General features: G+C 50.0%; 1 protein-coding gene across 1 annotated transcript; it reads right to left on the bottom strand.

Annotated features, from left to right (window-relative positions):
• Nucleotides 1–3885: 3885 nt before the first annotated feature.
• AQP2 (aquaporin 2) lies at nt 3886–10497 on the bottom strand. Its single transcript, XM_030510734.1, has 4 exons — nt 10112–10497; nt 8016–8180; nt 6981–7061; nt 3886–6239 (listed from the first exon to the last, which is right to left on the bottom strand). The coding sequence occupies exons 1-4, from the start codon at nt 10475–10477 to the stop codon at nt 6024–6026; spliced, it is 828 nt and encodes a 275-aa protein (XP_030366594.1). The 5' UTR covers nt 10478–10497; the 3' UTR covers nt 3886–6023.
• Between the last annotated feature and the right edge of the window lie 2184 nt (nt 10498–12681).

The following is a 12681-nucleotide window of genomic DNA, read 5'->3' as shown; positions in this document are numbered from 1 at the left end:
TGACTTGCCACTTCCCTTCAGCCCTGTCTGTGGCTCCAGCTGGATCAAACGTGCCTTGTTCCCATCCTCCAAACCCTTTCCTAATGTGCCCATCACTGATCCCCCTTGGAGGTGGGTGCGTTTTGCTGGCAGCTGCTTTGCCACAGGACTTTATAGCTTCAGCTCAAAGGCGGTGTTAAAGACACTCTCCCAGGTTCCCAATGGGTGGATAATGACCCAGCAAAATTCTCCTGACTGTGAAATACAGTCAAATAAGACTGGAAATGATGGGGAAGGCTCCCGAAGGGAAGCAAGGTGTTTCTCTCATTACATGCCATGCAAAACCCTCTTTTCCTGAGGCTGTTTGCTAGACTTTCCTCACTGGGGCATTCCTGTGTGGCTTCTCTGATGTCTAACTATGTTGAGCAGGCATTGGGAAGGCTCCTTTTCCTCTTTCCTGGCTGTGTGCCCTCCAAGGAGCTTGTATGAGCTGAAGAGTGCCTTTGATGTGTCAAACTGAATGGAATTGGGCAAGATGTTGAGGAGGCATTACGCAGGGACCTGCTGACAGACGGACACCTACGTGGTGGGGTCACACACGCCTTGTTTCACCCCTGGGCTTTTGAAGGAAAGAAGATGAGGAGGCTTTTTGCAAGGACAGGTTTAGCTGTGTCCCTCCTCCTCCTCTTCGTCCTCCTCGCTGGCATCAGCACACACCACGACTGCCCACATCGACCATTCATGGCCTGGGGGCAATGTGTTGGATGGGGATAGCACTGAGCCCACCGAGGGGCTGGGGTGCAGAACGCCTGGGTGGGAGGAAGGCAATTGGTGCCTCATCCTCGCCTGGGGCCCTCCCAGGGCTCTGCCTCACCCACGCAGGCGTGTGTGTTATTAACTGGCTGCGTGTGTCAGTCCACGTCGTCCCCGCTTTGCTGATTCCATTTGCTCTATTAATTTGTTCTATTAATTTGTCATTTCCATGTCATTTCAGCCCAAATTCCTCAGTTAAAGCATTGTTAGACCTCAAAGCCTGGCAAATTCGGGTTATAACTGCTGCTGAGACCCAGCCCAGCTTGGATTTGCTTTTTCTCCCCTCACTGGCTCTGTATCTCAACAAAGGACCTGAAAACTGGCACAATACTACAAGCAGAAGTAATAATAACAACAGGAGACAACTACTTCTGCTGGAATCTGGGATTGTTTGGGATTAGATGGCCAGAGGAGAAAGTTTGGGTTAGTTTCTTGCTGGCTGAGCTTTGGAGGGTTGCAGCAAGACACTGATGGGGATAAAAATAAGAAAGATGCCCTGGGAATTAAAAGTAGAGAAAGAAGTAGCACATTTTGCCCTCCTTATTCTCACTTCCTGGGGCTGCTTCTTGCCGTGGTGGTAGGAGAGTGGTGGGATTAGTGTGATGTCTCTATATGGGTGTTTCAGGCTGGGCTTTCAAGGATTTCTCTTACCTAAGCCGTCATCTGCTTGCGCTCCCTATAAGAGGGATTACTCTGATGGCCTGAGGGTGATGATGAAGGTGACCTTCTCCTGCTCTGGAGCGATGGGGCTTTTGCTTCCCCTAGTAACCTGACTGAGCTTTGGAGCTCAAACCCTGTGAGGCTGTTTGGTTTTGGGGATGTGCCCATGTCCCTTGCTGCTGTCCCACTGCTTTGGCTTGAGAAGCTGGTCCTGAAGCTGTCCCCAACCCTTGGTGGCTGCTGTGCTGAGCAGGGTGGTCACAGTGACCTCGTAAACTGTGAGCCTGTCAACAGGGATAATGCTGTTTAAGTGCTGAATAATGTTAATACGTAATAACAGCATTGCTCTACTCTGCGCTTAGAAATGACTGGACGGCCTCTGAGGTGTACCAGTGGATGGAAGTGCTTTGGGGCTGGTCTGCAATGGAAACACCAGCATCCTTAATAATTAACTTGCACTGAAATTGTCATTAAATCGTCACATGGGGATAATAATGTGTACCAGGGAAAGCAAAGGGCCGGGTAGAAAGAAGCCCTGTACGAGATCACACGGTAGAAAGCTGGGCTGGGAACCCTGGTCCTGATTTTCAGGTCTAGCCCTTTCCAGCAAAACCACCTGCATCGGGGACATTAAGAGGCTGCGTTTCTGCTCCTCTAGAGAAATACTTTGAATTCTTATGGGCCAGCAGCTGGTTACGGGTGTCCTCAGGATTCACAGAGCTGCATCGGGGCAGTGGTGGATTTCCTCTTGATCTGTGTTTGGTGTGGAAATGGCTTCTTCACCCAGGGAGTCTCCATTTGAGATTACAAGGACCATAGAATCATAGAACGGTTTGGGTTGGAAGGGACCTTAAAGCTCATCCAGTTCCAACCCTCTGCCACGGGCAGGGACGCCTCACACAAGACTATGTTGCCCAAGGCTCTGTCCAGCCTGGCGTTGAATTCTGTCAGGGATGGAGCATCCATCACCTCTCTGGGCAACCTGTTCCAGTGCCTCACCACGCTCACATTAAAGAACTTCTTCCTTGTATCTAACCTGAACTTCCCCTGTTTAAGCTTGGGAGTAAATGCTGAAATGATGTGGGGAGACGTCTGCCACATCAAGGAAAGCGATGTCCCCTCTTCTATATCTCCTCTTCTCCTTGGCAATGCCATCCCATTGGCGTGGGGCTGGCTGGAGAGCAGGGACCAGCTCTGGGGTGGAGGTTGGTTGCGTTGCATCAAAACAGAGGGGAACTGAAAGCACAACCAGGCTTCAAAGAACCTATAAGCACCACAAATAGCATAACACAGAGGAATATCTGAAGGGGGATACAGGGGTGCTGGAGAGGTACCTTCATCAGGGACTGGAGTGATAGGACAAGGGGTGATGGATTTAAACTGAAACAGGGGAAGTTCAGGTTGGATACAAGGAAGAAGTTCTTCCCTGTGAGGGTGCTGAGGCGCTGGCACAAGGTGCCCAGAGAAGCTGTGGCTGCCCCATCCCTGGCAGTGTTCAAGGCCAGGTTGGACACAGGGGCTTGGAACAACCTGCTCTAGTGGAAGGTGTCCCTGCCCGTGGCAGGGGTTGGAACTGGAGGAGCTTTAAGGTCCCTTCAACCCAAACCAATCAGGGATTTTTCACCCCAATCTGCCTTTGAGACCCAGAGCAAATGCATCAAGAAATTTCTCCACTTAAATATTTAGATAGGATGGAATGATTGGGATTTAAAGAAGCCCATGGTGGTGGCATCCCTTGTTGTATCAGATCTGGAGCTAGGAGTTCTTGCACTGAGTTGTCACTGGAGAAATGTGTGATTTTGATATGGGTTCTTTGTATTCCTGGAAAACCAGGCTGAAAATCAAAGCAGAGCCCATGGAAACCACCCAGGCATGGCTGGATGACTTCAAATCCTGGCTCCAAGCATTCCTGTCGAGATCTAATACACAAAGTGTTATCAGTTCAGCCAGGGATCCTGCCCTCTCATTCGAGTTGCACTGGTGTAAATCTGGAATGACTGGCTTGGTTTCCTGACCATGCAAGTTTTGGAAGTGTCATTGAAGCCAATGACACAGCTTCACAGAGAAGGTAACGTCGTGTTTCTCATTGGCTCAAGAAGACTTAGGCTGCTTTAGCCATCTGAAAAGCTGGTTTAGTGAGATGGGTTGGTGTGCCAAGAGCAGAATCCAGCCAGGGCAGGAATCAGCACCCCAGCGGTGCTGAAGAGGGGATGGTCTTTCTTTTGTGGGTCCTATTTTTAAGATAAAAGAGCATATAATGTTCTTTTAATGTCACTTTTGCCCATCAACAGGTTGTTGGCACAAGGCAACACTTGAAGCCGGTCTGTGCTGTGCTAATGCCTGTGGGATTTAGGGTATGGGAGGTCACTTTGTGTGACTGTCTATTGATGTGACCATAAATGTGTCACTATTCGATTCACATGTGAGTAGAAGTGAAATTAAAGCCCTTTATTTGAAAGAGTGCCGTAAATATTAAACATTTAAATCCATTTTTGGGCCCTGTGCTGCTTATGTGAGTCTGAAACATTGTCAGGGTAAATAAGAAACGAAATGCTTAGATCTGAAGGCAAAGAGGTGTGTAAATAGCTTGAACATTGCCAAAAAAACCCCAAAAGATTCAGATGGATGGCATTTTATAGAGCAGGTCATTAACAGGGTAACTCCTGGGTAAGTTGCTTTGGGTTTTCCTGACATATGCAGGCTTGTTTTCCCCTTTGAACAGTAAAAAACTACCTTTAAACCCGAATATTCAGTGATGTAAATACAATTTTACACTCTGATTTGAGCCCTGATTTTAATTCTTATTGTTGAAAACAGATTGGTTGAAAAGCCTTTTCCAAAATACCATTCAAATGTTCCTTTGCCATTGAAGGAACAAAGTGAAGGACCAGAATCAGCACCTTTGCTGTGGCAGAGAATGAGTTAAAGCAGCACTAAACCTTGATAGCAGCCTTCTGGGGGTAGTTACTAGAGGTGTAAAATGGATCCTTGGCTACAACAAATAAAGCTTGTGATGGACTTTCTCCCTTTGCTTTGCAGCGTGGCATCAGGGACAGCAGATGACAGCCAGAGGAGGTGATGCAGGACCTCCCGTGCTCTCAGCTTCACTCGGTGTGGTGAAATGAAGACCATGAGGACGCCTTGTCTGGGTCAGAGCAGAGCTTTGTTTACTCCTTGTCCCTCCAACGACAGCCTTTAGTAGATGGATGAGCAAAAGCACAGTGAGGAATAGAGGAAATTATGCATTTAATAGAAGGAGACTGGTACAAGCAGAGCACAGTGGATGGACAGGAAGAGAAGAGCATCGTTTGGTGGTGGTTCATGTCAAACCAGAAAATGATCACTAATATTCTCTATGATTTGGAATTGAGGCCAATCTTACTGAATGTTTTCCATTAACAACCTCAGCAGAAGAAGCCTTAATGTGGTGATGATGTTTTGCAATGGTGTAATGCTGGGGAGACATCACCAACAGAAGAAAGCTATAGGATGTCCTGCTGGAAACCTATGGCTTTTAGGCTACGTAACAGAAGCTGGATTAAATGAATGGTTGAAAGAGCAAAGCTGCATCCCAAAGACTAACCCAAATTCTTTGACTCTGCTGGTGGCCATAATAGCAGAAGAAAGGGGTTTGGATGGTTGTGAAGCTTTGGTGCCATGCAGCCATGGAAAGGGTCTGGGCTGTAGGAAGCAAGTGATGGAGAAGATCATACTTGAAATGCTTTGTGTTACCCATCTGAGAATCAGAATGGAACAGGAACAGAGGAAAGAAAACACAAACCAGAGAGAGATGAAGCATCAAAGCTGAAAGACAACACTGGTCCATGAACAAATGAGCCATGGATGGATTTGGGCTGAAAATTGGGAGGTTTCTCATTGTCACAGGAGAGACCAGTTGCAAGAGCTCCCCAATGGGGTCAGCAGGGACTCAAGGACATGCTTCCAGCCCCATCTTCTCAGGAAAGCTTCCATGTGAACAAAGGGCATCTGTGGGGTGGTAAATGGCAATGCCGTTCCTCGCAGCAGCCAAACTTGTAGCTTCAGAGATACTTACGGCCTGGATTGAGCCCTCCAGTGTATGTGTGTGTGTGTGTGTGCAAACAGCCAGGCAGGGAGAAGACATGGGAGAGAGGTGAGTGGAGTTCAACAGCAATGAGGCATCGGGTGGCAACCTCCACACCCAGCAAATGGCTGTAATAACAACTCCCCACAGCACCTTGGAGCTCTTCATGAAGGGCAACAAGCTCCACCGAGCGCTACCTCCTACCAGGGAGACATGGAAGGAGCCAGAGGAGGGTCAGATCGCAGTGTCCTCGTTCCTGGTGGCTTTGATTTAATGGCATATCCCCCCAGCATCAGACAACTGTTGGCCATGGGGAGAGCTGGGCAGCTGGAGGTGGGTTGGACCATCCCAGGGCATCTCCCCAGAAGAAGAGCCAACTTGAGTTCCTCAAATGAAGAAGCAGAAATGAAGGGAGAGAGGGGAGAGGCGAGACACTGACCAAGCACCGGCTCTGGAACAGATGCAGAGTGTTCCCCGGCTCCTCTCTTGTCCTGGGGGGATGTTTGGGCTAAACCTTCTCGGACATCCCCCTTGGCAGGCTCTGTGGGGAGTGCAGCTCCACCGACTGCCGCCGCCGGACCTCGCGCTCTGCCCAGTCCTCCTCGGGCTCGAAGCCCTTGAAGATGGCGAGTCTCTCTGAGAAGGTCTTGGCTTGTGGGAACAGGATGTAGTTGTAGATGATGGAAGCTGCTACTGCCCCAACCAGGGGACCCACCCAGAAGACCTGAGGGAAAGGGAAAGGTAAGAGTTGGGTGAGCAAAACCCAGCCTGAATGAGGAGGGAGAAACCAGCATGTCTGGAGGGCACCACGAGGGGTTTATGTTGCTTCCTACCCTGCGTGCACTGGGAGTGAGATGCAGAAGCCAGCTCTGCTTTGGCCATCACTGCTGACCTGAACTCCTATCCATTGCTGTTGTGCCTGAATATACCCAACTATTCTCTTCTGTTGAGAGCTGTTTGATCTTCATTAATGATAGGGCCATCATGAGCATGGGTTCCTCTGCAGGAGCATCTTCCTACCCCTTAACACACTGCTACAAAGAGGAGGCTACCAGCTTGGGCTGGGTGTGTCTTAGCACGTCAACCTGAACCAACACAGCTCTAGCTCCAAAATGGAAACGCCTGGGAGTGTTCCCAAAGGAGCTAGTGGAAAATATGCCTAGATCCAAGTGGAACTAGGAAAGGTCTCCAGGACCGGCAAGAAGAGCTCCACTCTCCATTTGTTCTGCTGCTTTGGCTATGTCACGGTCAACAAACCACACGCCCTTGTGCTGTTGCAATGCACTCGGATAAGCCAATTAAGCACCCAGCAGCCCCACCTCGTTTTGCTAATCTCTACATCTCTTCCCGAGCTGGGAGCTGGTGTGGAAATGCCAGGAATGTGCCTGGCTCTGTGGGTTTCGAGGAATAGCGCTAATCCGGAGGGGCTCATCCCACCAGAACAAAACAGAGACCCGACTCTTACCCAGTGGTCGCTGAAGTCTCCGACTATCACAGCAGGGGCGAAAGATCTGGCTGGATTCATGGAGCAGCCAGTGTAACGGATCTGTGGAGGAACACCAGGTTGTTGTTAGCATTAACCCTTCTGGCACACTTTAAAAGGTCCTGGTGTGGTTTTGATTCATTCCCTGAGCTGCTGCTTCACCCTCCAGCGCGCCCATTCCAGGAAAAGAGATGTTCCTGCAGCTTCCACCACCTGAGTCAACTTGCATCTTCTGTGCAAGCACGAGCATGGTGCAACTCGGCTGTAGGCTGGGTGACGTGCCCTGCAGCGTGACAAGAAGTGTGGGGACACGCTCCTGTTGTGCCTAGTCTTGGAGCAAACTGCTGCTCCTTGCCGCTGAAGGTAGTCCCATAGGCACTTGGGTTGCAGTGTTAAGGATGGAAGATGCTGTGTAAGCACTGCCTAAAGAAGTGGTGAATGCTCCATCCCTGACAGTGTTCAAGGCCAGGTTGGACACGGCTTGGAGCAACTGCTCTAGTGGAAGGTGTCCCTGCCCATGGATGAGGGAAGTAGATGATCTTAAGGTCCTTTCCAACCGAAACCAGTCTGTGCTTCTATGATTCTGTTTACTATGTGCACTGAGAGGCTGGAAGTGTTTGGAGCTGCTTTGATCTCATCCAGCTCCATCCAGGAGGGATTTCCCTGCGTGCCCATCCCAAACACTTCCCAGTCTTATCATGAGTGCCTCAGCTGCTAACACATTCAGTCTGGGACAGAAGACCCCACTAATTCCTGGAGCTCCTTGTAGGACTCAAGGAGCAGCAGAGCTCAGCAGGGTCAGTGTTTCCCTGCCCCTCATACAAGCAGAGCTCAGGCTATGGCTCTCTTACAGCTTTGGTGTGATTTTTCCTCCTCTATCCCCTGGAAGCCATGGGCACCACATGAGTTACACCTCCCCATCCAACCCGGAGCATGCAGCTGCGTAGGCTTTGTGCATAAACACAAAGATAACCCAAAACCATTGAGTTTTAGCCTGTTTTAGCCCGTTCTACCCACCCCAAGGAGATGTCCCACGGCAACAGAGAGGCCAATGGAGAGGGCAGGAGACCCCAGGTTGTCCTCCCGGCGTTCATCCGTGGAAGCAAAGATGCAGAGGACGAGCTGGAAGGTGAGGAAGAGCTCAACGGTCACCGCCTGCCCCGTCGTCGTCTCATTGTGCAGCTGAAGGGGAGCAAAAAGATGTCCCAGGGACAAGCATTTGGTGACTGGGTTGGGAATGTGTGCGGGGAAACCCAAGAGGGACCAAATAGACACAGGGAATAGGTGGGATTTTGGCACCAATGTGAAAAGGAGAAAAAAATGCCCAGCTAAAAGGAAAAGGTGGTCAATGGGTGGTGTTTGATTGACCAGAAAACGGCTTATTTATTGGCATTTCTTTGGGGATTTTTCCCCTATTCTTTTTTTCCCTCTATGAATTATTTATTCCTTTTCCTCATATTTAAAATGCAAAATGCCTGTTGGGGAAGTTTACAAGTTGGAAAATGTCAAAAAGAAGGGTTTTGGCATTAAAACCCATTCCCGTTCCCCTTCCCACACTTTTTGGACTGGCAGGATTTGTCAGGTTTGAGCTGAAGCTGTGCCTGGCTGCACCCCCTCTCCTCCAGCTCTGCTTTCTGGCACTTCATTGCTCCTTGCTGGTTCTGCATCCACATCTGGATGGATCTGGCATCTGGATGTGCACATCTAGAGCTGGCAGCACTGCTTCCCTCTGTCTCCCTTCACTTCCCCAGCCTATGGCACATCCCTGCCCTTTCCTTGCTCAGTGATGCCACGAAGGTGGCAATTGCCCTCCTGGCCAAAATCCAGGTCTTGCTTGCTCTCCTCTCCAATATTGCCCCTTTGTATTAAGGATAATCTGTGCAGGCAGCTACACGATGAGCAGCCCACAGGGGAAAGAAGAAGGAAAATCCCTATTCCCTCTTCCAGGTGATTTAAGCTGTAAACCAACTAAGCTGGGCACTTTGAAAGCCTCTCTTACAACTCCTTCTTGCTTTATTGGGTTTATTAAGCCTCAGCTATTATCAGTCTAAATCACCTTGTTCAGATTAATCCCCAATCCCTTTTTCAACCCTCTTAATCTCTTTGGCAGTGAAGCTCTGCCCTGGCAGTGCCTCCCTGCTGCAAGAAAGGGGGTGTTGGTGCGCTGCTTCCTAAAGCACATCCAAAGCTGCCTGCCTCCTCCTGCATGGATCAGCTTGGTTTTGGGTGATGCTGGTCCATGAGCACTCTATAGGAGATAGAGCTGCCTGAAGAGGAGTGGTGGGGTATGGAGAGAAGATAAGAACCCTGTGACTTCTTAATTCCTTCCCCCCCCACCTCTTTAAGTGCATCAGTGAGGAAGGGGGATGCTGGAGGTTGAGGTACCACTGGGAAGTCCCTTTAAGGCTTCCAAAGGTTCCCTGGTTTCTTTTCTTCCCTGCATGGATCCAGACTGGGATCCTTGTGACACTGCTGGCATTGGGCACCTGTGTGTGGGCATTGGGATGAACCAGGATCTGGTGTTGCTGTTCCTTCACAATTGGAAGCAGCTTAATGAGCAGTGCTAGCTAATGAAAATATGGGATTTAGACCTAACACATGGCATTCCCATTGCTGGGAATCTGCAGCACAGCCTGTAAATAGTGGCATTGCTAACACACAGGGAAAAAGCTGCCCATACCCACATGAAGACTGGAAAGTGGGATGAGCTCAGGGCACGAGGAATGGAGAGGTGATATTTTAGGTCATGTCCTTCCCTAACAATGTGGTTTCACCCGAATTCAGCTCCTCCACGATACAGCCCTAGATAAATCTGATATGACGGTGGCTTTGTCTTCTAAGGAAGGTGTCTATGTGGCCAGCTGGATCATACTTCTGGTTTTAGTCCTAAAAAGCAGAGGAAGCATCCTGCAGTCCTGCCCTTCATCCCTGCTCCTGGATAGACCCTTGGTGCATGGTGCTGGGCTATAGCTGACAGAGGCGTTCTACCCAACACTGAATGAAGAGGGTCTTTGCTGGCCACAAACCCCTTCTTCATACCCCTCAGTCTTCCCAAAAGCCCTTCCCAATCTTTCCTGCTCTTTTCCAAGCCCATCTATGGGGTGAGCTCTTACCTTGTTGATGGCCAAGCCTTCCCGGGAGTCTGCTGGGGTGATCTCGTGTAGGATTGCAGCTCCCACCACGGCCCCCAGGAGCTGGGCCACCACGTAGAAGACCGCACGGAGGAAGGAGACCTGGGAGCCGATGAGACAAGCCACGGTCACTGCTGGGTTGATGTGGGCTCCGCTGATGTGCCCCAAGGCTTGGACCAGTGTGCCGATGGCCAAGCCGAAAGCCAGCGCGATCTGCAGGATGCTCGGGGAGGAAGCTGAGGGCCAGTTCAGAGCAGAGCCCAGGCCAAAGAGGATGAAGACCAACGTTGCCAGAAACTCTGCAAAGACAGCCCGGGTGAAGGCTATGGATCGCAATTCCCACATCATGGAGCCGGAGGCTGCAAGGACTGACCCTGCCTGTGGGATCTTCAGGCAACTGCTACCAGAGCGGCTGTGTCTGTAGGGGATGCTGAGGGACAATGTATATATATGGATGCAGGGGGTGAAGGATCCCGAGTGGAAGGAGATGGGAATGTGGTCCTAGGAAACCTGAGGCTTTTTCTCATGTGTGTTCCAGCTGAGGGAACATCAGACCCTGCCCCTTCTATTAAAGCTGGGGAATGCAGCATTGGCCACCCTTGGGAGGTCATAAATCAGCCTTGAGCAATGCCATGAAACACTTCCCTTTCTCCTTTGCTTTCTTACTAGGGGACTTATCCCTAGAGGTACTTGGTGCTCCTCTCTTTTCCAAGCTCTACCACCTGAAGCATGGAAGCAGAGAAAGCAGAGGGGGTTCTGTAGAGCTAGAGCTGGATGCTGAAACACAGGACGTGGGCTGCGATTTAACCAAGCAAATGGGATGCAGAAGAGACTCTTTGAGGCACAGAACTCCAAGTGACTTCCTACAGCTTGATTCCTCAGAGTACCAGGTTTTAACAGCCTGGGCACAGGTTTCCTACCCAGAGAAATGGGATCCAGCCCCAAGAAATGACTGTCAGGAAGGAAATGCTGGTGTGAAGCAGTGACAGGGAGCTGCAGAACCGGCTGCTCGTCAATGGCGGGGCCCACTCAGCTCCTCAGAAATGTCTTTTGAATTGGTGTTAATCCCCAGAAGAAGAATGATGTTTTCTTCCCTGGAGCATCATTCTTCACCTCAAACCATCCAGTAATTGCCCAACAAGTCTGTTTTCCTTATTCTTCCATTGCTTAAAACACATTTGCCCATTACACATTTTGCCCATTCCTGGGTGATTCTCAACATAAGAAGGACATGGAGCTGTTGGAGCAAGTCCAGAGGAGGCCACGAGGATGAGCAGGGGCTGGAGCACCTCCCGTATGGAGTCAGGCTGAGAACATTGGGGCTGTTCAGCCTGGAGAAGAGAAGCTGCGTGGAGACCTCAGAGCAGCTTCCAGTGTCTGAAGGGGGCTACAAGGATGCTGGAGAGGGACCTTCAGCAGGGCCTGGAGTGATATGACAAGGGGTGATGGGTTCAAACTGAAACAGGGGAAGTTCAGGTTGGAGATAAGGCAGAAGCTCTTCCCTGTGAGGGTGCTGAGGCGCTGGCACAGGGTGCCCAGAGAAGCTGTGGCTGCCCCATCCCTGGCAGTGTCCAAGGCCAGGTTGGACACAGGGGCCTGGATCAACCTGCTCTGGAGGAAAGTGTCCCTGCCCATGGCAGGGGGTTGGAACTGGAAGAGCTTTAAGGTCTCTTCAACACAAACCATTCCATGATTCTATGTCTGTAAAGCCTTTTTCTCCCTGTGAAATCAGCACTGGTGGGTTTGCTGGAAAGGCAGCACTTGTTTCTTCTCCCCTTTCATTAGCAGTCTCTGTAGCTATTTAAAGCTGGAAGGAGCACTGCCCTAGGGCAGAGCTGGAAAGGCCATTTCATTCCAGAGGGATGCAGAGCATCACAACTGAGAGTCCTTTCTTTGGCTCTGACAAAGGCTGCCACTGTACAACCACCAACTTCCCGTGCAAGTGCCATCAAACTGATGTGAACGGTTGACGCAAAGTTTTCCATATTGCCCAAATTATATCACAGAATCATGGAATATCTCAAGTGGGAAAGGACCCATAAGGATGTGTGAAGGTCTGTTCTTTCCTCTAGAGCAGATGGGTGACAAATGCAGTAGATGATCGTTGTAGGTCCCGTCTAACTGAACTATTCTCACAGACTCATAGGGAATTGGAAGGGATCTCAATGATCATCTGGCCCAGCCTTTAAACTTCTATTCCATTCTATTCCATTCTATTCCATTCTATTCCATTCCATTCCATTCTTGTCTTCTCTTTTAAAAGGTGCTTATGGGAATACTACTGTTAACAAGGGACACATCATGGGGAGAACAAGTCAGGTCCACGGATGAGTCTGAAGGAGCTGGGACTGTGGTCCTAGTAAACCTGTTCCTCTGAGAATCCTTCTTTTGGGCTTCCTCAGGGTCTTTGGCTCATCACAGCATCACTCTGGCCTCTGGTTTGCCAGCAGTGAAGCCAACCTCATAAAACAGGTTGTGAGGCTAAATTTGAGGTGCTGATGAGCGACAAACCCATGGTCATATCCAGTCTGCAAGCTCCTGAGTGCCTGGTA

The sequence above is a fragment of the Strigops habroptila genome, chromosome 23, assembly GCF_004027225.2.
Source record: "Strigops habroptila isolate Jane chromosome 23, bStrHab1.2.pri, whole genome shotgun sequence".
Lineage (NCBI taxonomy): Eukaryota > Metazoa > Chordata > Aves > Psittaciformes > Psittacidae > Strigops > Strigops habroptila.
The sequence above is the reverse complement of the archived record's forward strand: the minus strand, read 5'-3'. Positions and strand labels throughout refer to the sequence as shown.